This window comes from Nannospalax galili, unplaced genomic scaffold, assembly GCF_000622305.1.
Source record: "Nannospalax galili isolate Female #2095 unplaced genomic scaffold, S.galili_v1.0 scaffold229, whole genome shotgun sequence".
Taxonomy (NCBI): Eukaryota; Metazoa; Chordata; class Mammalia; order Rodentia; family Spalacidae; genus Nannospalax; species Nannospalax galili.
The window spans coordinates 3,201,716-3,229,224 of record NW_008360328.1 but is presented as its reverse complement, the minus strand read 5'-3'; the positions used below and the strand labels follow the sequence as shown (position 1 = coordinate 3,229,224).

The 27,509-nt window shown below is 44.0% G+C and overlaps 1 protein-coding gene across 1 annotated transcript in view; it reads right to left on the bottom strand.

Annotated features, from left to right (window-relative positions):
• Positions 1-2,020: 2,020 nt before the first annotated feature.
• The window catches only part of Sorl1 (sortilin related receptor 1), a 189,418-nt gene continuing 163,929 nt past the window's right edge, over positions 2,021-27,509 (bottom strand). The window contains exons 39-48 of the mRNA XM_008826021.1: positions 25,887-25,969; positions 24,589-24,685; positions 21,759-21,943; positions 19,494-19,613; positions 18,068-18,232; positions 16,352-16,526; positions 15,449-15,555; positions 10,084-10,276; positions 7,462-7,674; positions 2,021-6,030 (exon numbers count right to left, since the gene is read on the bottom strand). Of these exons, the coding sequence (XP_008824243.1) occupies positions 5,963-6,030; positions 7,462-7,674; positions 10,084-10,276; positions 15,449-15,555; positions 16,352-16,526; positions 18,068-18,232; positions 19,494-19,613; positions 21,759-21,943; positions 24,589-24,685; positions 25,887-25,969 (1,406 nt within the window). The 3' untranslated portion in view covers positions 2,021-5,962. The remainder of the gene's footprint in view (positions 6,031-7,461; positions 7,675-10,083; positions 10,277-15,448; positions 15,556-16,351; positions 16,527-18,067; positions 18,233-19,493; positions 19,614-21,758; positions 21,944-24,588; positions 24,686-25,886; positions 25,970-27,509) is intronic.

Here is a 27,509-nt window from a genome sequence, read left to right as displayed (position 1 = left end):
TCTGAGTGTGTTTATGTCTCTGAATTTAAATTTTTTTCTAGTGGGAATGTTTTTAAAATGTATTACCTGTGTGGAAGTCCGTAAACAGACAGTAGAATCATTCTTACAGACATGGAAAAATAACATGAATTAACAGAACAGGCTTATGAATGGAAGTCAGCTAGCTGGTCTGGACTCTCCCATGTTGCTGCATGTGAGAGCTTGGGGGAAGCTTCTCAACCTCTCTAAACCTATCATCTTTTTAAAGAAAAGATTAATACCTAATCAAGGGATCACTTTCAAAATTAAGAATATTTTCATAAATGGCTTAGGATAGTGACTAACAGAGTATAGATCCAAAAGAAGGGAACCATAATTCTAGTCTGATGGGTTACTTGATGTTTAAGATGTCTGTCCATCGCTAAATAGCCCCACAGGCTATGTTGATTGGAGTTCCCTTATCTCTAAGAAAATGTTCTGGTCAAGTGCTTCTAAGGCTTCTGTCCTCTCCCATTGCTCTCAGGGTACTTGCCTTTAGCATTTCTTCCTGGCTTAAATGTGCTGTGGGCCAGGGGAACCACATGACCACAGCTGACTGATGATGAAGTCAGAATGGGACAGGGGTACATAGACCTATGTCCTAGGAGTTAGAAATTGTCTTCCCAGAACTAAACTTCTAGAGCAATACAGGGCAGGCTGGATAATGTAGAAATTCATAAAGGCTCTCAAGCCAGGAAGTTTCTCTTGTAACCCAGTCTGGATACATTAATACCAGCTACAGTGTTTTGAGAGGGAAGAGTTGGCTTAACAACAAAAGTCAGATAGCAGGCCTGGGCAGTGTCCCAGTCCTATCACACTTGAACTTTCAGTGTTGGAGTCCACTGGCAAGACCTTCCTAATAGCATTGGCTAGAAGAAGCTGCAGCTTGAACAGTGCTGAGTTGAGAGGATTCCTGGTACACTGTCAATCATTTGTCTCCTTATTTACTGGGCAACCACTAATATAGCCCAGATCCCTCCAACTTCTTTTGTTCTTCATCCCTGTTCACTAAGTCATGACCTATTTATGACTGACTTCCTAGACAGATCTCCCCACAACAGGAGAATACACTGGTCACGTGACATTCTGGGACCAGAGTTTTCCACAGTGAGTTATTAAGTGGACATACAATGTTGCATGCCAGCCTCATGAGGTTGGTCAAGGTTTGTTTACCATGAGAGATGAATAAACTAGAGTTGTTAGATGGCAAGTTATCTAAGTCTGAAAACCTAAGTCTAGGTTATGACCAGGCACATTCACCCAGGTGGCAGGGTGCCCCTTGGGACTTCTTGGTCAGTGTGTTGGACTTAGTGTGTTCATCCCAATACTGAATGATGGCATGAAGTTGTTGGCACAGGGATGCTGAACAAGATGTAGAGTCAGAGGAACCTACACCTGAAGCTGGGTTTGCCATTCACTCTCTGGTTTCCGCTAAACAAATCAACATACTTTTTCTGTGCCTTTGTAAAAATCTCATCTATGAAACTGGAAATACTTGTTTTGGCTCAACTTCTGAACAAAAGCAGCAAACCCGGCCAACAGCACTGTTACAATTTAGAAAACAAATGTGTCCACCACCTGTTTCACATCCTCTAATCCCAATTGATCAGTCTGCTTGTCGCTCGTTGGTCCTCAAGAGGCAAGGGCAACGTTTTCTGTAAGGTTTCACTGCGTATAAAGGGTGCAGCTCTTCTGGGTACAGCTTTTCCGCACTGCCGAGCTTTCTTCTCTAAGATTCGAAAATTGCCTTCTTAGTGAATTGTCTCATCCAAATGTAGTTACATCTCTAGGGGAGCTACTTCAGCCACCAGCCCTATGGAATCATTCTATTTACTTCAGAATACCTGCTATGACACCTCCCCAGTCATCAGCCAAGACAAAGACATTGTGTCCTAGATTCCACCATCCGAGACCAGCTCCTTAATAACAAAATTATCCGAGGTCTTAGTGTTCTTTCGTTTATGACATAAACATCCTTTTCAAAGAGACAAGTCAGATGGTGTTCGGAGACTGCGTTAGCCATCTTTATTGCACTCGAAAGAACAACGTAACACACACACAGTACATATTCAAATAGGTGGTGTTTTTTGACTCAGTTAAATTTTTATTCAGTGAAAAAAGTTGACATCAAGACAAAAAATTATCTTAACATTGTGCAACAATATAGTAAAATCTTCAGCAGAAATCAGTGACTTGGAAACCTACCAAAGCGATTGAAATTATAAATACCTAATCTTACTTTGGAGAGAAACAAGTACACAGTGTTTCACTTTAAAGAAGAGCAGAACAGGCCTTTATTTTGCTGCAAATACTTCTGACTTTGCCTAAAGTCTCTAATAAGTCTTAACAAGAGTCTTTAAGTGAGAAGTGATATGGAGTATCTGAGGGCAATATTCCACTTCGGCATTTATGCTCAGTCCATTGGTGCTATTACACATGAAATTAATACCAGTCTTAGGTCATCACTGGCTCTGATGATTTAATTCATAATATGGCTGCTCGAAATGAGTGGGCAGAAACATATATGCAACTGATCCTCCCTCAACCACGTTCAGTGGTGGTATTCCATCTGAGTATGCACTTCTTGTCCAAGTACCCAACAGCGTTTATCATTGCTATCTCTTCCACATCTCAGTCTTGCATAGAAAGTAGTCTATATAAACTTAATGCTCTGGCTTTTATTACACAAAAATTGTACCTGAAAGGCAGCACACACTCCAGCTAAGAAAATAACATCATAGGAATGTCAAGATACAATTCCAACACAAGTGAAGGCTTTGCACAGAGTTTTAAGAGTCGATTCCTTAAGTCACAATGGGGATAGTAGTCAATTTAGTTGTATGTCTGGATCTCTTCCGTGAGGACCAACCTCCCCATCTCTCTGCTGAAGGAAGAGAATTCTCAGGAACTCACCATAGCCCCCTTCACAGGACAGGGAACAACCAATCTGATGGGATGGGATTTGGGCCATGGGTATACAGTCTTACTAGATGTGCTGACCATTGAATGGCATCTGATGACAGGATGCATCAAGGAGACAAGGGTGCTTATCTATTAAGGGGTCGATATACCATTTCTCTCCCTAGCTCCCCTCCAATATCTAGTGCCTTCAGAAGGGCATATTTCCTAAACCGGAGAGTACGGTTTAATCTAGCAGGTCCTCTGTACATGAGAGAGCTTTCAAGTGCGTGTCCCTTACAGGCTCACAAACACACCTAGTGATATAATCAGAGGTGAAGCCTGAGGAACCACTCCACCCAAAGTTCCTCAGCAGCTTGCCAGACACTGAGCAATGATGGGGCATCTCACCTGTCTGTAAATAGGTTGGCTCAGATATGGCCTCTCCCTGGAGTCCTCGGAGGAACTCCACTCTGTCACTGCATCCACATGGACCTGTGTCCCATGGAGCTCAAGGGTTATTCAGTACAGAAAGGAGAAAATTCAGTTTCCGCATAGTCTACAGGGACTTAAGTACCTAGTATTTCTGCATATCCCATTCCCTGTGCAATAGGAACTCTCCACGTGGCATCTCTAATGAGGTATAAGATCCCTTTCTCAACAAGCATTCAGGGGTCCAAGTGGTCACAGTAAAGAGTTATCCTGTCACCTCTGAAGGCTGCACATAGCTTGGTTTTCATTTCCTATTGTCACTCCAACCTCTGGACTCTTTCAGACAAGCACAGATACATCAAAACATCCACAAGGCTAAGCAGAGGGAACCAGGAGTGCGTGCTTCAAAAGTTCACAAAAATATACAATTTACACATAGCTGCATCTATCTGGCTTAGTCTTCAGGACCTCAGCTCTTCTATTTATATAAAATACTCTAGCCCTAAAAGGCTGCATGTTTTCAAGCAGCACAGTGCATCTTCTGAGGAGAAGGGTGGCAGTGGATCTGTACAGTACTATGGTTCAGCATCAGGGGACCCTGGAGATGGGCCTGGATGCTCAGCAACAGCTCAGGTTGCCAACTGGAGCCATAGGCTCTGTAAAAAGGCTTTCCTATGGAATAATGGAAAATAATGTCTTAGCGCCTCTACAACTGCCACCAAAAAAATTAGCAGGAAAAAAAGAAAATGTACTTTCATAGTGGTTCGATTAGATGGCTTGCCTCCCACCAGACTATTAATCTTTTGGCTACTTAAAAGAGTCCATGAAAGTGGAGGTGGTAGGGCTGTAGGAGTTCTGAACAAAGCAAGACAAGATAAAGCCAAAGAGATTCCAGTCTGGAAAAAAAAGTGAAAAGGAGAGTGAGAGGAAAGAGGACAAAAGTAAGTTGCAAAAAAGAGTTACCATTCCCACCACTGATGCCAGGAACTCCAGCACAGCACACTGAATATCCAGGCCAAAGTACTCCCATCTAGGATATAGATAAACTAAAAAGCTAACGGGCTCTCACTTTGCTTTCCAAACAATGCTTAGGTATGATGAGACTACATTACCACCCAAGAATGATACTTTTGATTAAAGAAAACCAAACTCTTGCATTGCATATAAGGGGAAGACAGGCTTACAAAGCTTGCATATATATTCAGAGGCATGACTTTGAAATATCCCCAGAGCTTGCTGCTTCTCCACTGGGGTGGGGGGCAGGGGGGTGGGATTCTCAGTGAAGTTCTTCATACAGTACAAGTCACAATATGCTAGACATTGGTGCCTACAACACTAAGTCTGAAGGGTGGGGTGCGAAGCCATGCTGAGACCAAGTACCTTTCAATCAGAGATTACATTTAGATGGCAGAAGGTGTTTCAGAGAGAAAGCAAAGGAACAAGTTTGGTGTTGGTCCCCTGTGGACTAGATAGAGCAGTCACATACTTAGATCACCTCCATCTCTACAAATGTATACAACAGTCTCTCTGTAGCTGGGCAGGGACACATTGAGGGAGGTGGAAGAAAAGGAAGGAAACCTAAAGAAGGCACTGACCGAATTCAGAATGACTGCATATGTCAGTATGAACTTTGAGGGCAATTCAGTGACTCAACCACAGTATAAAACTTTACATTTGAGAGTCTTTGGTGGTAAGAACAAAAACAAAAAGTGAAAATAAAATGAAGACATGGCATATTATTTTTTGCCAATGTATAATTATCATGGCACAGATCTAGAACTTTCTCTCACAACCACATTATTTTTTTAAACAATAGCAATGATCCCAGTGTGTAAGAAAGCAGTGTTATCACTTGGTAGCTTCCAGAGCTACACCTTGTACAGTAAAAACCCACTGAGTCCTAGAAGAGGGGGACCACAGCTTGCAGGGCTTCCCAGGTGCAGTTCTGTTGAACTAGATTCTCACACTGCCCCTGTGCTCTCTTGAAAGACCCTTCTGTGACACTTAAGTGAGTGACAGTGGATTGCTTCTGCTCCCCATCTCCCAGCCTGATGGGCAAGGGCATCTTAACACATGCAGTTTCAGATGGCCAATCAAGGCCAGCCTTATACAAAGTCCCAATAAATTAACAAAACAATAGAAAAGAACTTTCCCTTCCCCCATATGATACCCAAACACTTTCATATAAACTAAACCCAAACAAAATGTAAAATCTGAACAGTATTTAAGGAGAATGGATTCCACCCATCACTCTCGAAGTTTTTATTAAATACATTTCTGTATCTTAGAAAAATAAAAGAATGCAATTTAATGAACCAAAATGATCTCACAGACTTAAAAGCATGCCCAGCAAGCACAGCCCTGTAAGACGATATCAATGTCAGGTCAAAGCAACATGGTTACTAAAATCAACCTGGCTTCAAGTTCACAGTTGATACTACAAAGTTTATTCATTCCTTTCTTTCCTTTTTTTTTTTTTAAATTTGTTTTTGTGGTTTTGACCCATATAAAAATAACATATTGCAACTCAAAGTGCATCTTTTAAAATAAACCATCAACTATCTTTATCAAATAAAATATTTACACCATTTGGTTTCTAATGAGGAAAGCTCTTTCACGCTATCACCATGGGGACATCGTCTGAGAATCCAGTTATCATAGGAGCATCTTCATCATCTTCCCCTAAAGACAAAACAGTCAGGCCTTGGTGAGTTCCAGCACAGTTTTATCTGAACCCATGTGCTACTGCCTTGTCCACCCCTAGCTGTACCATAACCCCCAGCTAAACCAACACCAGAGTAACTAGTCTTGAAACTCAGCTTAGCCTCCCTCTGCCAAGCTCAGACCATTTCTTTCCCATCCCTAGGTGACTAAGCTTAATTTTTAATAGTTTGAAGTAAAATTAATAGGAAGGTGAATCTCATCACTACAGCTAAATGTGTGGGTTGCTTCTCCCAGTTGAGTTATCCCTGTCTTCTTTCTCTTTTGAATCTAAACTGCTCCTAGGAAAAGGAGATTGAAGGAATTAAGAATTTTGAGGATAGCTTCCTGGACTTAATGGCTGTCCACTTGAGATACCTGTCAACTGGTGTTCAGAGATTTATGAAGAATCCCAAAGACCAAAAGAAGGCATCCCCATTCACGCAAAGTAGTCTGTGTACTTACTGATTAAGCAACAAAGGAAACTAAGATGACAAGGGAACACAGCTGATAACATGATTAGTGAGTGCAAACACATGTGTCTTCATAAACAGAAAAGTAACTATGAGTTTACAGGAACAGCAAACCTGCAAACTCGCATCTGGTACTTTGAGTTTCAGGAAACCTTTTCCACAACCACTTTATCACATGATCTTGGTACTAGCTATCTTATTTAAGGAGTTGCAGCATGCGAAGACTTCTTACAGGGGTGAGAAGATTTCCTCTTTAAAAAAATATTTTATTATTTTTATTTTAGGTGTATGAGCATATTGCCTGCATGTATATAAGTGTGCCTGTGTGGTACAATGCCCACAGAGGTCAGAGAGAACATCAGATCCCATGGAACTGGAGTTATGGATGGTTCTTAGCTGCCATGTGGGTGCTAGGAATTGAACTCGGGTCCTCTCCAAGAACAGCCAGCACTCTTAACTGCTGAGCCATCTCCCCAGCCCCAAGATCTCCTTTTTTCCCATTATTGTATCATCCCTACAGAGAAGAAGGAAGCACAACTGTACTAGCAATGGAAGGAGGAAAGACGGAAGGGCCTCCCACAGAAGTTGACTGGGCACCTTGACTTTCCTCCTGAAGTTCTTCAGAGGAGGGATCAGACTGGGGTCAGATGGCATGCTCGAGAATTTCCTGACATTTTGGGAGTATTCAAACCCAGGGCCTAGCACTCCTTCCTGTACAAAGCAAACTCCTCCTGGTTCTCTGTTCTGGGCCTGAACTACGTGACTAAAGAGAAGGTGGTGTTTTGATTTAGAGCAAATTAAAAAGTGAGGGCTCCCACTGATACAGCCCTAGGTGGTGAAATCACTAAAGACTGACTTCTCTCTTGAAAGGCTGAGCAGAGTCTTCCCTGACCAGCTCACTGACTTTGTGGCATTTGCCCCGGGGCCCATGGCTACTTACCCAGGTCATCTCCAGAGGAGAAGATGGCTGAGCCCAGCCTGGAGCTGTAGTGGCTGTTGGCAAAAGCAGTGAAGCTGCTCTGCAGCCTGCGATGCTTTGTGTACAGGACAGCAAACCCCACACCCAGGCTCAGCAGGATCAGGAACAAGACAGGAACCACCACAGCAGCAACATCAGTAGACCTGGCAGCCTGGACCGCTGCTGCATCTCCACCTGCCGAGCGAAATTCCCAGACAGTGAGCCTCCTCCAGAGGGGTGGAGAAGAGACCAGACCAGGGAACTCCAGGCCCCACCCACAAAACAAAAGGTCCAGAGTTTGCAAGGCCTACAGCAACCAGCCTGCCTGTCTGGTGTGACACATTTATGCACATGCATGAATTTTGAATGTTTCCCAAGTACTTGCCCTGAGACTCCAGACCATGGGCCTTACACGTGCAAATACAGTAATTACATTGGACTCCTAATCACTGCCTTGTTGGTTATTTAGATAATCTCTTAGAAGGGAGACCTTTGTTGGGGCATCAACATTGATTTCATTAGACCACTTGCTTGCCTTACATAAGAGGATGTGAAATCAGACCACTAATTAACGAGATTGCAATTATTTTCCCCTACTTGGCACCAAAGTCACTCTGAATTACAATTACCTGAAGCTCCATTAAGTGATATAAACGAGATTCCCTCACTACAATACTGACTTAACAGCTCATGAAGTTTTATGAGGTTTTTTTTTTTTCCCCTTTAACTTAAGGGGTAAAAAAGAGAAAAATCTTTCAAAATATATTTGACATTTTTCAAAGCACTCTACAAAGTCATTTAGGTGTTTATAATTTAAATTAAGTTGCTGCCTTCTGATGATCTTAAACAAATGAAGGCTTTAGATGGCTTCTTGACAGATGGGTACCACTGGCACTCTAGCGCAGGGCCATTTCCCATCCTCTCACTCCAGAGCTGTTGGGAGTTAGAACCATGATCTTGAAAGTAGAGACTTTCAACATTTAAAATCTTGGGGTAGCTGAACTTGGGGCAGGAAATTGGTGCTTTGGAAACTGTTTTAGCAGAGAAGGCAGACTGGAATTTCCTTGGCTGTGACCTCCACAGACCTTGGGGTTGATCCCTGGTTTTGGAGGAAATGATACAGGTAAGTTCCTGTCTCACAGAGAAAGTACTATACCTACCCAGGGATTCATGTAAAGTGCTCATAAAAACAGGCCAGACAGCAGCCATTTCTGGTAAGTCTAATCTAGTAATGCAATATGCATGTCTATAATATTTAAATTTCTTTCATTTTCTGACTGGGGAAAAAAACAAAAACAACAATAAACAAACAAAAACAAACCTCTAACAAAACCTTAATGTGTTTCAGCCTATTAAATGGTGCAGTGGCAAATTAAAAAAGGCAAGCTCCTGTCTGGAGCACAGAGTGGCAGGACGGTGAGCTTCTGACGAGCTTGATTTCCGCAGCTGATAAGAGTCCTTATGATAATTTTCCCAATGTGTATTTCACAGATTAATAACTAATTTTGTTTAAAAACAGAGCACTATTAAAGAAGCTGCATGTTACCAAAAGTTTTGCTGTTTGTTTTCCGTAGGACCCTCCCAGAGCCTCAAATACACCATGACCCTCCGAAGGAGGTGGAAGAGTTTTCTTCCTTTGAGAGAATGAGCATTGTGCAGGCGCATACCATGCAGAGCACTTAACAACTCACCTCTAACACAAAGACTTGGGCTTCAGCCATGGTTAGGTCTTAGCTATAAAGAAATGAAACTAAAAAGTCCAGTGGTAAGATGTTTGTTGAAATCCTGGCCAAGCTACCACAATGTGAGCAGACTCCTTGTAAAGCACTAATGTGGCCCAGTGCTAATACTCTATTCTCATGTGTCCCAGGCCACACTCCAGTCCTGGTCTTACAGGATGGGCTATACATGATGAGCTCCTGATGTGAAGACCTACAGGGTGTACCCGCTTATTAACAGCTCTGCGAAGACCTGTGAATCTAGCCTGATGGTTAATCTCCACTGTGAACCTGACTAGATTTAGAATCACTTCAAAGACAGATGTATTTCTGGGTATGGCTATGAGAGCCTTTCAGAGATACTGAGGGGGAAAGACCCATTTTCATTGAGGATGGTACAATCCCTGGGAGATCGGGGCTTGGATGGAACAAAGGAGGAAAAGGGAAGGTGAGCTGGGCACCAGCATCCTTCTATTTCTGCTCCCTGACCGCAGGTGCAGTAACCAGCAACCTCAGACTCCTGCTGGGCTGCATCTCCTCCAACCATGAGCCCAAATAAATCCTTCCACCCTTAAGTTGCTTCTTCTCAGGTAGTCACAGTAACAAGTAATTAATACATCTACTGTGTTTCCCAAATACAATGTTAAAGAAAACTTTCCCTTTCCTGAACTTTGCACTCAGTATGGTGCCTTGTGACCTCAACTCCTTGTGCCAGTACCATGACTGGCCAGGAAATATTTGTTAACTGAATCAGTACCTGACTAAATTGGCACATAAGTGACTTTGAGTATTTGAAATGTATTTTAGAAAGACCATCAGCCCATATCACACACCCTGCTCCTTCCCCATAACGGGAGACAGACAGGGCAGCCACACAGCAACTCACCTGAGCTCAGCTCGTCATACAAAAGCACTGCAGGCTCCCCACAGATCTGGCTGCCAAAGAGGCATCGTGCTTGGACAGTGAAGGTATAATTATGACCCATCTTCAAGTTGGACACTTTAAAGAAATTGTCAGTAGTATTCCCAAGGTAAGCGGTGAGATTCATAGCACTGTCAAACATATGTATCTCATAGCCCTGCAAATACACACACACACCAGACCGTTCAGAGGGTTGAATAAGGAACCAGGTGGTTTCTGTTACAGGCTCAGACCCTACAGGAGCCCCTGAATGCAGGCTTTCACAAATGCTAAGGCACTTTATGTCCCTCATTAGTTCTTTTCATGATGCCATGGAGATGCTGAATTCAGAAAACAGAGCTTTGCCCAAATACAAACTGCAGAGCAGAAGCTCAAGGTATGGACCTGTGGAGAATTGGCTGCAGAGAGTTAGCAGGAGGGAGGAGTGTTGGCACCATCTCGGGGGCAGCAGGGAAGAAATGACCCCAGTGTCTCGCCTGCATGGATGTGAGAGGGGGCATTTACCGACCTGGGGTGAGACTGTGGGCCCATGAGACATGGGGGAAAGCTAAGGGAGACTGTGGGCAGGGCATGGAAGTGATCTGGAATGGCGGGCCACTGAGCCACAGAGGGGAACAGGGCACCAGGTGTGGGGTGCCGGTGTTCGCCTTTGTAAGTTACTCTATTTCCCCTACCCAGGATATAAACTATGAAAAATTCAGATAAAGATGTGTTATACGGTTTGTTTAACAGCGCCAGGAGCAAGGGACCCTAAGAGAACTCAGGTGACAAACTGGAGCAGCCGGCAGAATGGTGCTGGAAACAACAAACCATAGGAGTTTGGAAAAAGCTAGGGAGCTAATGACAGCGCTGATGGGGATCTTACAATGGGTTATAAAATATGTAACTAAAAAGGGGTCAGCTACACGGAAGCGTGGGCCACAGCTGTGTTGTGAATGTGGGGAAATAGCCCAGTTGCAGGTATACAAAAATCTGTTAAAGGTTACAGAAAAGCTAGAAAAAGTTTTACAAGCCTGGGACACAAGAAGAGAACCCAGAAATGAAAAAGGAAACGACCTAAAAATGAAAGTGGCTATGGCTGCCCCTCAGATTCAACCTTTGATACAGAAAGGAAAGAAAGCTAACAGTACTGTAGCTAGGAAATACTCAGCACTGGAACTGTTAAAACTAGGAAAAACAAGCAAGCAATCAAGGAGGCCTCTCCACATGGCTTGGGAGGGTGTGGGATACGGGAACAAATAATGTCAGTCTAAGTCCTTCAGAAGCTTCATCGCTGAGTTATATAACCACCCATCTGTCCTTGTGATATAGGCTGTTCAACCTAGGCCACTGCAGGGGGGAGCAGTCCTTAATGGGATGACTGGTGGAAGGCATTAAAGATACATGGTCATCACCAAGGGAGACTAACATGATTATCAGGGGCTGGAGGACTATAAAGGAGGGACAGGCATTACTGAGAGAACTAGGTATGAGAAAAGCAATATATGATGCCCAGTTCACTGGGCCAGATAAGACTGTGTTCACCAGAGATAGAAAAGAAAGCTTACTTCAATTGGGACCTCAAGAATGGTATGGAACTGTAATGGTTTTGCCAAGCCCTTTAACAGGACAGGGTCTTTGTAAAGTGAGAAAGGCTTTAGCAGATCTAAGTGGCTTTGACCAATGTGTAAAACGTGCCTGTAGAATAACAGAACACCCTATAAGGGACATAAAGAAGACCAGACAGAAGAAATGGTCTGTTTGGGTTACTCGAAGGCAAGTGAGGCAAGACTTATGTCGAGCTCAAATTCCCAAAGAAAAAATTGATACCAAACCAAATTTGGTACTAAGGAGGTTCTGAAAGGCTTTAAAACCAGAACAACAGTTTACAAAAGGCATTCAAAGGATAAAAACTGTCCCAAGGGTGGTTAAGGCTCCCCAAAGATTGAATAAGGTGCATTTCTCTCCTGATAAAGGTTATACTAGGGATGGAGGTAGTTTTTCCCACCAATACCTCCCCCAGAAGCCAGCTATGGTCAATAGAGGGATGACAGATATAGCTACAATCAGGAGGCAGACCCAGAGCCTGCCTGACTCAGGAAACCAATGGGTGTATTGGGGACACGAAGACCCTGCCTCCTTAGCCTGGTGCAGGGTCAGGCAACTGGCGCCAACACCTGTAAGTGTATCAAAGATAAAGGAATGCAAAGAGACTCCATGCAAGATCCCCAGAATGTGGAATGACTCCCAAGGGATAACTAAAGATAGTAAAGAACTAACCAAATTAATGCCTCTTACCCATGCTATGGTACCTAACAAAGATCTATGGAGAAAACAGTTAATATCAATGGATAAAACCTTTCCATGCTGTGTTAGACCTTGTCTATGATTGACTTAATATATAGTGTTAACTTTCCTTGGACTGTTTTACAGATGTGAAACCCATTTGAAAGATACCTGAAGAAGCAAAGGCCAGCTATAGCTGTAAGATTCCTGGAAGTTTTATGGTTGGGTAAAATAAAATAGAGACTCCCAAACTATAGAACTGTTAAGAAAATCTACAGTACCAGGGGTGGGTTGCCCCTCTATGAGCTGTTGGTCAGAGAGAGATCCTAGAGGTCCTCCAACTCACCAAGGCTATTGCCACTGATGTCAGTTGTACACTAAAAAGGTCAGTAAGGCCATGTTGCTGAAGACACTGCGTGATGTGAGCATGGGAAGAAAAGAAAAGACAGAGCTGAGACTAAGCCAAAAACTCCATGCCACTGGATCGATGACTTCAGAGTACCAGAAGGCACTATGCAGATAGATGGGGAAAAAGGATCCCCTATGATTCTACTCAACAATGGACCCCATGTGCTACACACTATGGACATGCCAAGCAATGCCTGCAAGTACAATGATGGCTCAAGTAACATATGTACAACTGACAAATTTCTAATTGGATAAGTCCCACTCCTAGGGGTGGAACACACATCTGGTGCTGTAGACCAGGCACACCCCCTGTGTCGAGAAAGGCTACAGGCCATAGTGGGGAAGCCATCACAAGTATACTGTTTAATGAGTATAGTACACCTACTGGGATATCGTCTAGACATTTGTATTTACATTCATGTTTGTTTAAATGTCTCTACTTCCTTCCATTTGTCTTTATAGCAGAAGAAATACCGCTGAGATAGATCAATGGCCATGGCTTGAAGATAAATAATGGGAAGGCCCAAGAAGTCACTATCTCACCATTTCAGCCAACACATACTCAGGAGCTGCTTCTCTACAGCAGTATTGATGGCACAAAAAAACTTAGACACTTCAGTAACAGTTTGCAGTAGGGGAGCATCATGGTTTTAATGGCTCAGTCAAGACCAGGGAACTTACAGTCAGAAAAGAAAGAGGTATCTCCCCAGAATAGAATGTTGGGAGATCACTGTCATTCACTTCCTGTCTTCCTTGCTTTCTAGTTCTTTCTAAGCTGATTCCAGAGTCAAACAGTCTGACCTTGACACCCAAGCACTTCAGCAGCTTGAAGGCCCTAATCACTAGAGGACAGTATGAAGCAATCTGCCCACACTGCCTCAGGAAGTCTCAGACCATCGTGCCAGGACAGTGACAAGCCAGACCCAAAATGCTGGTGGATGCTGGGATTAGACTGATGACCAGCTTCTCTGCTGTCCTCCAGCATTCCAGTGTCAAACTCTGAGCTCACCACACAATCACAGTCTCCTGGTTCCTACTCCATTGACCTGTCTCCAACTCCACGCCAGGAGGAGGGGAGGAGGTCATGTTGTACCCTTGCCAGCACCCTCCACTAGGAACGGAACACTGACCTGTAATCCCAGTCTAAAGCTGGGCTTCTGCTCCCCAGACAGGCTCCCCAAGTAGAAAGTAGGACGTTCCCAACTCCTGCCTGGCATCCTATATCTCTTCTCATAAATTAGCAATGATTGCTTACTAGCTGGGTTAGATCCAGTGCAGAAAATTTGTAAAATACATAAAAGTACAAAGAAAAAAATGTATGCAAACATCAACTAACTGCTTTCTTTCAATAGTCTTCTTGTGTTGAACATTTAGGAGGCTTTGTCTTTCTGTCATTAAATAATACATAAAAAATTTTTTATGCACTTCTTCCTTAAAGTCCTAGATGAATAACTGGATCAAGAAATGTGAATATTTTCAATGCTTTCTGTTGTTCTATTTTGGTTTGGTCTGGTTTTGTTTTGTTGAGACAGGTCTCCCTGTAGCTTCAGCTGGCCTGGAACTCCTTAAGCAGACCAGGCTGGCCTCCATCTCAAAGACATCTGCCTGCCCCTGCCTCCTGAGTGCTGGGATTAAAGGCATGTGTCACCACACCCAGCTATTTTCAATGTTCTTGATAAGCACTACCACAGAGCCTTCCGGAAGTTTGATTGAATTTATATTCTATGTGGTTCCTAACTCTTGCCTACTGTACACGGTGGCGACAGAAGTGATGGACCACAGCCTTGCCCTCAGGTTCCTAGTGACTCTTCCTGCTCATAGCTCTGGACTGTTTAACTGTTCCGGGGTAGATGTGATATTAAAGACATCAACCAGGTAGATGTCACAGCCTTGGGAGCTATGAAGATTCTCACGGGGTGGTAAGGATTTTCAAATTGTACCTCAATCTGGCTCTGGCATTACAGTGTGACTGTGGAGAACCCTTGGCCTCTTTGCCTATACTGTGCCCCAAGGTAGCCACAGCCGGGTCATAGAAACACAACTAGTCTAATGTTTTGCTGTCAAAGGGCCAAGCCAGCTCCAACTCAAGAAGGATTCCACCATTTCTAACAAATCTCTCAGGTCTCACTCTTCTTCCAAACCTCCCCATGGACAGATGGACAGAGTACTGGTCCACCATAGCAACAAAGATATTGTTCATTAGTCACAACTGTCTTCATACACTTCCAATTCCTTCTGGGGAGGAAATGACAAGACACCAAGTTGAGAATGTGGCTCAGCTCCCTAGCACTAGAGCCAGAGCCTAGCCATCAAAGGGTCTAGGAAAGGTGGGGTCTTGGTTCAAATGCTCAGCCCAGCCCAGCTCCAGGAAGTATCGTGAGTCTCCCACCCACTCCTCTTCCTTCCAAGGAAGAAAAGAGCAGAACTGAAAAGTGCTTAGTGTATGTAGAGATTCTTACCCTTAATGGTCAGCATAAGCACTTTACTAATTAGGGAACCCACAGAAAATGGTCCTTTAATTCTCAAGTTCATTTCCATGCCGTACAGTTCCTTCTTTCTTCATACTGTCTATGCCAACCTGCTGTTAAGGAGCTCATCTCCAAAACAGCTCTTCAATCAGAGTTCCAAAGTCATTGAGAATGTAGGAGGTACTTACCCTGGTTTCATTAAACTGCTTTTCCTTTAAAGCTAGACTTTTCCAAAACAGAAGAACATGGTCATTTTCTGTTATGATTTTTAAGGCATCAGGTGCTGATAATGAAGCTAGAAATTAAAGAGGAAGCAAGTTTCAATTAGTGGACATATACATCAGAATCTGTTTCTTGACTGTTAAAGAGAGGTTGAATAACAACAGCTTCCAAGGGTTGGATTAGCAAAGAAACAAACACATATACTACTTAATACAGAATGCTTTAATAGATATCCTAGTTACCATTGTTATCAGTCCTTTAACCATGAAATCTGGACAGTATCTAAAAGTATAGCCCTTGGACTCAAGGAAGGACAAAACCAGACAGCAAGCAGGCAGAGGTAGCGAAGACAGCAAGGGAGGAGATAAGGAGTTGTGCTGAACACAGGGCCCTGGGGGGACATGGAGCAGGGCCCAGGCCCATCAGCCCAACAAGGCTGGGCCTCCATTACTACAAATGCTGATACTGTTCGCTGCTGACTCACCACTCACTGAACCTGAGCCTGACAAACCTTCCAGTCCACAGCCTCATTATTGGTCTCCCTCCCTTCTATTCCTAATGCCAGAATGCCAAAAGAACCACTGACTGCTATCCAGGTCCTAGGGTCAATGCTTGGCCTCGATGGAAAAGATAGTTGGATTTCTTAACTCTCTTGGGCATTCCTCCTTTCCTTCCAAGCAATGGTAAGACTAAAAGACAGTAGTATAAAAGTCTTAGAGAGACTGTAGTTCAGTGGCAGAGTGCTTTTCCCAGCCATTTCTCTATAGCCCAGGGGACCCCCATATCCCTGCACCGCTCTGCCACAGCGTGGGTAGTAAAGGACAGAGTCTGCAGTACTGTGGGCAGGGCCTCTCTCTGCCTCTGCTTACCTGTGGTAATTTTTATGCTGCAATCTTTGCTCATGTTCCCCAGTTGGACAACGACATGGTATTTTCCACCAGGCTCCAACCTGTTAAGGGTGTACTCCACAGTGCTGTTTCGGGATTTTACTTTGTAGCTCCTGTCAGTCTTTCTTATCAGGTCTTTAACTGTGATTGCATAGAACTAAAAAAGAAATATCATAAATATGGCCTTGTCCACTCTTTGTAGGTCAATGTCAGGTGATATGATGTACGTATGGTCATCTCTGGGTATCTGTAGGGGACTGCCTCTGAGACTGGTCGTAGATTCTAAATCCCATATATACAATGGCACAGTTTTTGCATATAACGTAATACAACACCATGTGTACTTTAAATCAATTCTAGATCGTTGACAATAGCTCATGGAATGTAAATCCCATGTAACAGACAACATATCACATTGTCAGGGAATAATGGCAAGAAAAAATAGCTGTGCACGTTCCACACAGATGTAATCCTTTTGTCAAGTATTTTCCACCTGCAGTTGGTTGAATCCACAGATATGGAACTCAGGTATGGGGCTGACAGTATGGCGGTGGCTGTGATCCTCCCCAACAATAATCTGAGCCCCAAGTCTGAATTTTGTCCTTTAGAAAGCCTTTGGGATTAGCCTTATAACAAGTCTGCATTCCCAGAAATCTGTATACAAGTATTAACTAGATTAAAAGAGAGAGAGAGAGAGAGAGAGAGAGAGAGAGAGAGAGAGAGAGAGAGAGAGAGAGAGAGGGAGGAGTGGGAGAGAAGAAAAGGAACAGGGAATGGAGAAGGGAAAGAAAGGAAGGGACGAAAGGGAGAAAGGGGAAGAAAAGGAAGGAAAACAGGAAACCAAAACCCTCCAGGGAAAGCCACATTTATCACGCACTAGCAGCTAGGCTCCAATACACAAGTCAATATCCCTTCAGCACAGCAAGTCTGTGGATACCGTTGGGGGGACTATGGACGAAGTTGCTCCATCCCAGCCCTCAAGCACAAACAGCTCTACTTCCCTCTCCCAGGCTGATTCTCACACACAGGAGAGAATAGCGGTAAAAGGACATGTAGGAAGCATAGGAAAGTCAACCACCAGGAGGAATCTGAGAGCCAAGAGATGTTTCTGCAGACAAGCACTGACAGTGAACCACTGCCAGGATGGAGGGGCAGAGGTCAAAGCAGTCCAGAGCAAGGGAAAGTGGGGATGTTTTCTAGGAGCAACATCCCTTCTTTTTAGCCAGAGACAACAAAGTCTCTGAAAAGATCCAGACAGTAGATATTTTAGGCTTTGAGGATCAGAGGGTCTCCACCGCAAATACTTAATTCTGCTGCTTGCAGCACAAAAGCAGGAACAGGTCATTATGTAAGCAGGTGGGTGTGACTTGGTTCCAATTAAATATTAGTTATAAAGTAAGTCAAAGGCTAGATTTGGCCTATAGGCCTTCATTTGTTGACCTCTGGTCGACAAAGAGGACATGGGAAGCCAAGAAAGGACAAAGGAATATGGCAGCTTGGAAGAGTGGAGGAGGGTCAACTTAGAAGGGGTCCCTGTGAAGATTTATCTTTAGCCACATAGAAATGGGAACAAGGCCTGCTAAGCTCAGCTACTAGGCCTATGTTACCAGTGCCATTATTGGACCCCTTCCTCTCCACCCCACCCATCCAAAGCATGCTAAGAAAAAGCAAGACTGCCTGCATGCCTCACCCACTCACCAAGTCCTGGTCAGGAGAGTCGTATGGAGATTCCCACTTGATGACAGCTGAGGTTTTGCCTATCTGGACTGCATGCAGGTGACGGGGTGGAAGCCTGCTGTCTGGGATCATCTTCACTACAACGTAGTCAGAAGATGGTCCTTGGTAAGGTATCAACACCCGCACCTAGGGCCCAAGGACATACACAGGAAAACAATACCAAGTGGGCTCATACAATTTCCATTAAACTACTTTTTAACAAGATAATGACATAGGACCACAATTAAAGTTTGATTAGCATGAAAATAATATAAAACAGCTCCTTGCCTAAGCCAGACCATTTGCTACATTGATTTAAAATTTTTTTATTTATTTTTGTTTTATGTGTATGAATGTTCTGCCTGCATGTATGAAAGTATACAACCAGCATGCAGTACCCACAGAAACCAGAAGACGACATCAGATCCCCTGAAACTGGAGTTACTGATGGCTGTTAGCCTCCATGTGAGTACTGGGAACTGAACCTGGGTCCTCTACAAGAGCAGCCAGTGGTCTTAACTGCTGAGCCATTGATCCTGTCTTTTATTAAATGGTTTTATCATCTTTCAGACATGCCCTAGGCATAGATATAAACACAGACATGTATGTATGTATGTATGTATGTATGTATGTATGCAAATTCACACATATATGTGTGTGAATGGCATATATGCATGCATGTGAAGGTGCAGCCTGTCTTTCTTAGATCTCTTTTATACAACTGAGAAAACAGCATACATACTATACTTTAAATTCCTGACATTAATATAACTCAGAGATTTCTTTTCCACATTATTAAATCCAGAATTGCCTTTTTTGCTCTTTCTTGAGACAGGGTCTCCCTGTAGCCCCAGCTGGCCTGGAACTTACTATGTAGACCAGGATGGCCTTGAACTCATTGAGCTCCACCTGCCTCTGCCTCCTGAGTGCTGGGATTAAAGGCATGTGCCACCCTGTCCGGCCCAGAGTTGCCTTTCCTTGGGAAGGTTGTCTTATATATTCTATTCCATGGATAAGCCATAATGATGATTTAACCAATTCCTTCTCGAGAGATTTAAGTTGTATCAAATCTTTTGTTATCATAAGTAATACTAGTCCACATATCTTTTCCCACATACCTGGGCATACACACGTGTAACAGTACAGAGGCTGGATTCCTTGGAGTAAGTTCAGACAAAACTTTACCTGAATCTGTGACCCATTTGCCAAGTCAGCAATCCTCCATCACCAAGCTGCATTTGGGAAACTGATTTGATGCTTACAAACAAAATGAACTCTCCTCCTGCCACACACACTTAGCCAAGAACCTAGGTGCCTAGCTCCAAGTCTAGAGTTGAGTTCAGGAGCCCAGGAGTTAAGACATCGCTTAAGATCAGAAACTCATGTTTCCTCGGTACAAGAAACTTACCAGAAACAAGTACTGTTCATCTTTGCTGACAATGACTGTCTTATTGTGCAGTGAAGTAGTCAAGCTCTTGGGGTTTCGGTAGAGGTCAAGGAAGGAGGTGGCATAGAAAATGCCATAAACCTGGCGGCGAAAGGAAAAGCCTATCAGCCCATGGACCAGTGCCCTCGTGTTTTGAAATTAATAACTTGAGACCTTCGAAGTGGTTCCAATGAACTCAGAGAAGTCTCCCCTCAACCTTTATCACGTGAATAGTGAGCACTGAAAATGGGCAGGCACTGTGGGGGCACTCTGTTCTCAGAGAGCTTGCACTTGAGGAAAGATGGGTGGGGAATAAAAGGGAACCCCTTCAGTAACAAGAGCAAATGAGAAGCATCAGATGCTACACTGAGGACTGCATGACCAATCAGAGCAAAGAGCGGGCTTACCAAAGGGGTGACATTTTGCAATCAAACAGCAGAAATGGAGTTGTGTGGCTGTGCTGTGGGGGTGGCGTGGGAGCTGACAAGTGAGCGTGGGAATCTCAGGAGCATGTGGAAGGGGCAGAACCACCTGCCCAGCAGACCTCCCAACTCTCCCTTTCTTACTAGAACCCTGGTGGGAAGAAGTCTGAATTCCCCACCTCTCTGGAAGCTAAAGAGAGCCACGTGACAAGGTCTCAGCCAATGAGATGCAAGCAGAATTGCCCTGTGGGAAGGTCCAGGAGGTTCATTAAAATGGAGGGACAGCCCATCTTCCTGCCTTCCTACTTGCCTAGGATGCAGACACCAATCATGGCTCCAGCAGGCCTATCTAACCACAAGGTGACCTTAAAGACGGACACCACTGGCTGGAGATGGTAGGGCTTGTGTCCTGCTGAGGGTGAAACTGTGTTGCTGCAGTAGAGGCCCTGAACTGCTGCGCCTCAAGCGTCACTTGATCAGAGGGAAAGTGTAAAGCACTGACTCCATTCTTCTCTTAACACTGTCGTTCTCACTCTTGTGCGTCCATGTAGGAAGCCGAAGGACTCTCAAACCATGGGAGTGAGAATTTGACTACGCTTCTAGCAAGGAATGGCATCTGAATGAGTGTATAATAAGAAGGTACAGGCTGAGGAAGGTTTCTAGGTAAAGTAGAATCAGAGTTTCCTCTTCTGAATATGTGTACAGGAAGCCAGGTGCTTGACGACTGTGGGTCTGCAGGTGCAGTGAGAACAGAGGAGATTGCCTGGGGATACCAAAAAGGTCTTTCAAGACCCAGACAACAGTGCCACTTCTTATAATTCTGCTCTGGAGAAGGAAGAGCTTGGGCAGTGAAAGAGGAAAGGAGGTCCTCCAGGGTTAGTTACTGGGGGATATGGGAGACGAGAGGAGTTAAGAGACTCCACGTTGGGAAAACAAATGTGACAACAAGAGAGGAACAAGGAAGCCTCAAGGCTCAATAAGGAGGGCTGTGGGCCCAATAGGGGTTTGGATCTCAGAGGCAGGGTGATCTCATCATAGCAGGGTCTATGGTGCCATAGGGTAGGGAGGCAAGACACAGGGAAGAGTCCCCAGGGCCATAGGAGTCAAGACACAAGAAGGGTTTCCTCACAGATGATAAAGAGGAAGACCATGAGAGCCGCCAGAGTGCTCAGTGAACAGGTGAGGGCCATCACATGGGGCCTCAGTTGCTCCATCATCTGTGGAAGCTGGGCTGTGTATGACCAGTGTGTGAGCCAGGATGAAGCATAGCAAGGATGTTTCTCCAAATGTACAAGTAATTAGAGACCTTAAAATTGAGTGATGCTCCAGTGTTCTGTAGATTGCACCCTGAAGGACAGCTCAGTGGGGCAAGTGGGTATGAGCCGAGTTGGCCATATTAATAGAGGAACGTCTCCTTGTGGGTAGAGTCTACTTCAAGGCAAAAGAGAATACCAAGGAGGGCTCAGGGCTTTTTGCCACAGTCCCTAGCTCAGCATCCTGATTTGAGTCATGAGAAAGAAAAGATGCTATTAGATTAAAAACTTCTCAACAGGTCCACCAGGAACACAGGAATATGGCAAACTACATGTGTGGTCTATTCAACAACAAACATCAGGGTGTTTATCTCTGAGGCTAGACCAGGGTGAGGTCAGGGATGCATCAGGTCCCTTCAGAAGGTAATACTGAGCTGGCAGGAGAGGTGAGTGGCCTGTGTTTGGGATAAGAAAGCAAGAAGCATCAGGAAGGAAGGCCCCATGTCTGTCCAACAGCTTAGGCCTGGGCAGGGTTCAGGTTCCTTCTAGGCTGGCCATGCTTGCCCACATACCACATTCTTGGGGCCAGTCCAGGTGCACTCCACAGCAGTCTGGTTGATGGCCTTGGCTTTGAGACTAGGAGCAGGTGGGCGAACACCTCTGGTCAGGACATGCTCAAATGCCATCGGACTATCCCCCAGGTCTGTCTTGGCCCAGGCAGAAATCTCATAGGATGTGTGAGCTGTCAGATTGCCAACTGTGAAGAGAAGGACAAGAAAATGCCAGGGGTGTGTTGTATGGTGGAAGAGGGGGTAGCAGTGAAGAATCTGTGTGGATGTAGACACCCCATTCTTTAAAAGTAATTTCTCAGTCTAAGCGAGCCCCACATGCAGTATTCTGTGATAGTGTGCAAGTTCATTTGATATTCCTGGTATCTAGCACACATAGCTCACAGAGACTGGGTAACTTCTAAAGCTAACAGTGTGGGAATAAAACTGTCATGTTCCTGCACAACTATCTGGACTTGTGTTACCAGAGTCTTGAGACTCACACCCATCAATCCAGCTAGCCAAGGAAATCAGAGACAGGGACATCTACCTCGGTGTTTCTTCAGTAGAGAAACACTGGCAGCTAGTGGTTGCTTTGGGAGGGTGTGTCTTTTGCTTCAGTGGTGTAGCCACTGATAAATTGCCCAGGCTCTAATAAATAGCCCACCATCTATGCTCATGCAAGCAACACCAGTTAAACTCAGTGGGTCTCTCTCTCTCTCTCTCTCTCTCTCTCTCTCTCTCTCTCTCTCTCTCTCTCTCACACACACACACACACACACACACACACACACATTTTCTCTCTCTCTCTCTCTCTCACACACACACACACACACACACACAGAGACATGAAAATAGGAGAGGAACTTGTGAAGAAAAAAGTTTCAATAAGAGAGGTGGGGGATGAGAGGGGCTAAGGTGCAGGGTGACCAAAATCCATTACATACATGTATGAAATTGTCAAAGAATTTAAAAATTACAAATTTAAAAATTCTGTAGAACCTGTCTGGAGACAAGGCAGTGAATAGCTACTACATAACCCTTGAAAACTTGTTCCAGAGAATACTTAATGACACTAGAAAATTCTCACCAATTTTTGCTAAGAAAAAAATGAAGGATATAAAAATACAGGTCATATTCTGATTTTATATAAAAGAGATAAAGAGATCAATGTACATAAAAATATGAAAAAATATCTGAAATGCAAGTGAAAATATGGAAAATTTTTACTTTTCAGTATACTCTTCTGTCTACATGTTCTGAAAGTAGCATGTATTCTTTTTTAAACTGGGGATAACAACTAAAAGGGGTGAGCAAAGAGGAGCATGCTGAGAGGGTCACCTCTGTCGTCAGAAGGACCGAGGAACTCAAGCCCATCTCCACATTTCATGACTGCAACACCCTGGTCATGGATTGCACCTGTCTGTTTCCTTGTTTGTAACATGAAGAAAAATGACAGCACCCAGAGCAGGTGGCTGGTGCAAGGATTTTTAAAAATGCTCATAAAGCATCTGGAATGATGCCTAGCTTCCAGTCCTTCCTAGATGCCCAGCTGTGAGCTAACCCTTTGTAGATGTGAGGCACCAGCCTCTGATCCTGACCCTGCTGGCTCTCCTAGGGTGGTGACACTGGAGCAAGGCAGACTCTGGGCCTAGAAAGACATTATGTTCCAATTTTGTTTCTGCCACATTCTGAGGAAACTGAATGAACCTCAGTTTCATTTCTGAAGCATGAGCACACCTCACAGAATTATTACTGGGATGAGGTAAGACAAGACCGCCAAAACAGCATAGGATACCTCCATAAATGTCTGCATACAGCAAGTATTATTATTTCCCTTCGCAGAGTCTCTTTGGGAAAATGATTCAGTCTAGTAGAGGATCAGTTTCAAGAAAGGAAAACAAACAGATAAGCTAGGCATGGTCACACATACCTATAATCCCAGGACTCCAGTGGTTAAGGTAGGAGAAGGGTTGCCGGTATGAGGATTAGCCTGAGCTACAAAGTGAGTTTAAGGCTAGCCTGAACTATATGGTATCTTAAAAAACCAAGGGGCTGGGGTCTACTTCAGTTGTAGAGAGCTTGCCTAGCATGCACAATCCTTGGCATAGATAAAAACATCATCATCATCATCATCATCATCATCATCATCATCATCTACCTGTATTTTTAATTCATAAGACTAACAAGGAAGGGAAAAAGTATGATTGAAAGTACTTTTCAAACAAGCTGTAAATGAGAAAGGGAGAAAGTGCCCATGTCATGCTCAGCATTCACAAGAAGCTTCTGGTATAGAAGGTTCTAGAAATAAAATAAAATCTAGCCATGAGACCAATTCAGATATAAGAATTTTAGTAGCATCCACACTTTGCACAGAACTAAGAAAGGACTGGATCTCTTTCTTTGATTTGTTTGCTCTTTCATGTAGATGACAAATATTTACTAAACGTCAGTCTCATATCAGGCTTTAGGCCACCTCTCAGTAGCTGAGGGGGTGGGGTTGAACTATAAAGGAACAGGGGACAAAATCCGGGGACTGGTTCTTAGGCAATGCAAAAACCAATTGCAGAGAATTAATCTGGCTTCTTGCCAGTTTTTCTTCCTCTCTGTTTCCAAGTTCCATTTAGAGCCATGAGGTTTAGAAAGAGGCTTAAGGAGCCAGCAAGTGAAGACTTTGCCTAGATTCAGGAGCATGTTGACAATATCCCAACAGACAAGAGCTGTCCACTCAGAACCATCTCTGCAGAAGACCCTCCTCTTTCCCAGGCACCCTCACACAAGCTCTACTCCCAGGAAAGCCTTGGTCTAGCTCTATGTCTTCCTGTTCAAACACCAACTAGCTCCAAGGTATTACCTTTGTGTGACAGCGAGCTCCCTCGGAAGTTTAAGGTTTTCTTTTCTTGTTTGTGGCTGTCAAATGCCCAGAAAAGGTTCACCACATAGCCATTGACCTGCCAAAAATCAGGAAGCGTGTGACATGAACAGCTGACACAGAGGACACACCAGGCACACCAGGAGGTTACTCTTTCCCCTTCCAATGGGCAAGTGGTTTCTTTTGATTTTTTAAAAAAAACTCTATTTGTGCTTCCATGAAATAAATCTAGTTATCCTTCATCTCTCTCTAAAAACAAATATTATTTCACTATAGCATAAAAATATAGGTAATGAAACAAAGTGTAGAAGAGATAAAAGCCCATTACCAAAGGTAAAATGAGGAAGAAATGAAAGGTATTTAGGCTATGGTAACTGGCAACTGAGGGCAAATCTTAGCTCAGGTTATCCTTGTAGTTGGGGCCAAGAGGTCAATACAAAGTCAATACAATACAATGTATCAGTTTATAAGATATCCATGCATTAGGAAAGACTACTTTTTACAAGCTCTCCACTCAGAGAAGGCTCTGAACTAAAAATCTTCACACATAGAGTAAGAAACAAGACAAAACTGTTTTCAAGACCAAAGATTATTGATGAGGGCCACGTGAAGGCCACTTCTTGGATTAATTCTCTTTTGAAGCCAAGGACATGAAAATAAATTGTGGTTAAGTGAATGTCAAAAGTTCTCTGAAGACTATTTGTCTTGTTCCAACTCCACAAACTGGGAGGGACGGGAAAAGGAACAAGCAGATGGGAAATAACATTGTGGAAAATGGATCTCAACTTGGAGACCACAGGGACAGGGAACTACAGTGGAGCTGGCAGTGACGATGGAAGGGCGGAGAGACAGTGGTAGCAGATGAGGAGGATCTGGCTGCATATGAGGGGATATGAGGTGGATGTTTCCAAGGTTTAACTCTCCCAAGAACTTGCTTCACCACTGTGGGAACCTCTGCATTAGCACTGAGCACCAGGAAATCCAATAAAGCTGAAAATTACAGGGCACACATATTCTGTTAGCACCAACTCTTTATCTGCACCGTAGCTGTGAACCATTTAATTATACGGTTAAAGAAAAGAGGCACCAGGCTGAGGCAGAATAATTATATGTGGAGACTCAACTTGTTCTTGGGGTGGGGGGAGAACCAACCTAGGTCTGGTATTTTAGCTTCACTTGATCAAGTTGTTCATTTTTCCTGATCTCCTTGCACTCAGTTGTATAAATTTCCACACAAAGGACAAACCCACCCAGCTACCAATCCCATACCTCCACATTACCTTGACATCACTGTCCATGGTCAGGGTAAAGCTCAGAGAATTTTCATCGTAACTGTCAATGTGGATATCTGGTGGTCGGATCACTGAAAACAAAAGGATTCAAAGAGAGAAACCGCACCATGAAAAGCAAGGAAGGTAGGACCTCACAGCTTCAACTTAACAAAGCGGCCTATCAGCTGAGGAGGAGAGGGTATCTCTGGTGGCCTACCCATCTATCTCTTCTACCATATTCCTGACTGTTGCCTGATGAACACACAACAATCTTGGCTTGGCCAGCTGGCCCGGCAATTGGGTTGAGCAGAAAAGTTCCATTATATCAATGTCCCCACATAGCCCAGCTTCAGCTTGGCTCTTTAAAAAAAAAAAAAAAAAAAATGCTTATTTTTATTTTATGTGTATGAGTGTATTGCCTGCAAGTGTGTAAGTGCACCCATGTTGTACAATGCCTGTGGAGGTCAGAAGATGGTATTGGATATCCCCAGAACTGGAGTTAACAGATGGTTGGTAGCTGCCATGTAGGTTCCGGGAATCAAACACAGGTCCTCCGCAAGAGCAGCTAGTGCTCTTAACTACTGAGCCATCTCTCCAGCCCCTTCAGCCTTGGCTCTTAAGGGGATAGAGATCGCTGTGAGTGCCATCTTTATGTGCACCAACTAAGTTCCAGCTATCTCAAGTCCTTTTTGAAGGATGGCGACTTGCTGAAGGAGGAAGTACCCGTCTTCATTTGTTTTTATCTTAGTGTGGGGTGTGTGTGTGTGTGTGTGTGTGTGTGTGTGTGTGTGTGTGTGTTTGGCTGGGAAAGAGGATGGCTTCTGGAGTCTGGAAAGTCTGAGTTTGAATTCTTGATCCCTGACACTGAATAGTTATGAAACCAGGAGTAAGTCTGTATCTTCCACTGCTGAGTATCTCCACACTGCAGAGCAGGGAAAGTCAAGAGTGCCCAGCACGCAACCACTGTTCCATGTCTTCCCCTTTCCAGCAAAGTCTCTTCTAATGAGCAATGGTATGTTCTTATAAGTAGGAACACAAGCTGGTATCTGAGGGTGCAAGGGGAGCTTGGCCGAGAGAAAAGCCCCCGAGCTCACCCTATTAGCATCAGCTCATCAGCTAACGGTCTGCCCCCTAGAAAGGTGAGTGTTGAGCCTAGTGTCATCTAAAATAGCCCTATGGGATATGCATAATCAGAAGATACCACTTAAGTGACAACCTATGTCTGTGACTCCAGAATTCAGGCCCTTATAAAGGACCAGCAAGGGAGACTCTGAGCAGTGGCTGAGAACTGGGGGTAAAAGGCATGTTTTAAAATCCTGGGAGGTCTCATCAGATGCTCAAGCATGTTGTAACACCAGGATTGAGAAAAACACAATAAAGAAAGGCTATGAGAATCTTTAGGCAGCTAACTCAGAGCCAAATAGCATTTGATGCTGTGAGAAAGCCAGCCTGAACTATAGTCATGGCAACGCAGGCAGATCACGACCCTCTCCAAAGCCCAATTCCCTCAGCCACAAAATGAGGATAACAATACTTCTCTCGCAGGATTCATGTAAAACAAGCATGGTGCTTAGAACACAAGAAACTCTCTAAACATGGCAGCCTTCTCGTCAGTGCCATCACTAACCTGCC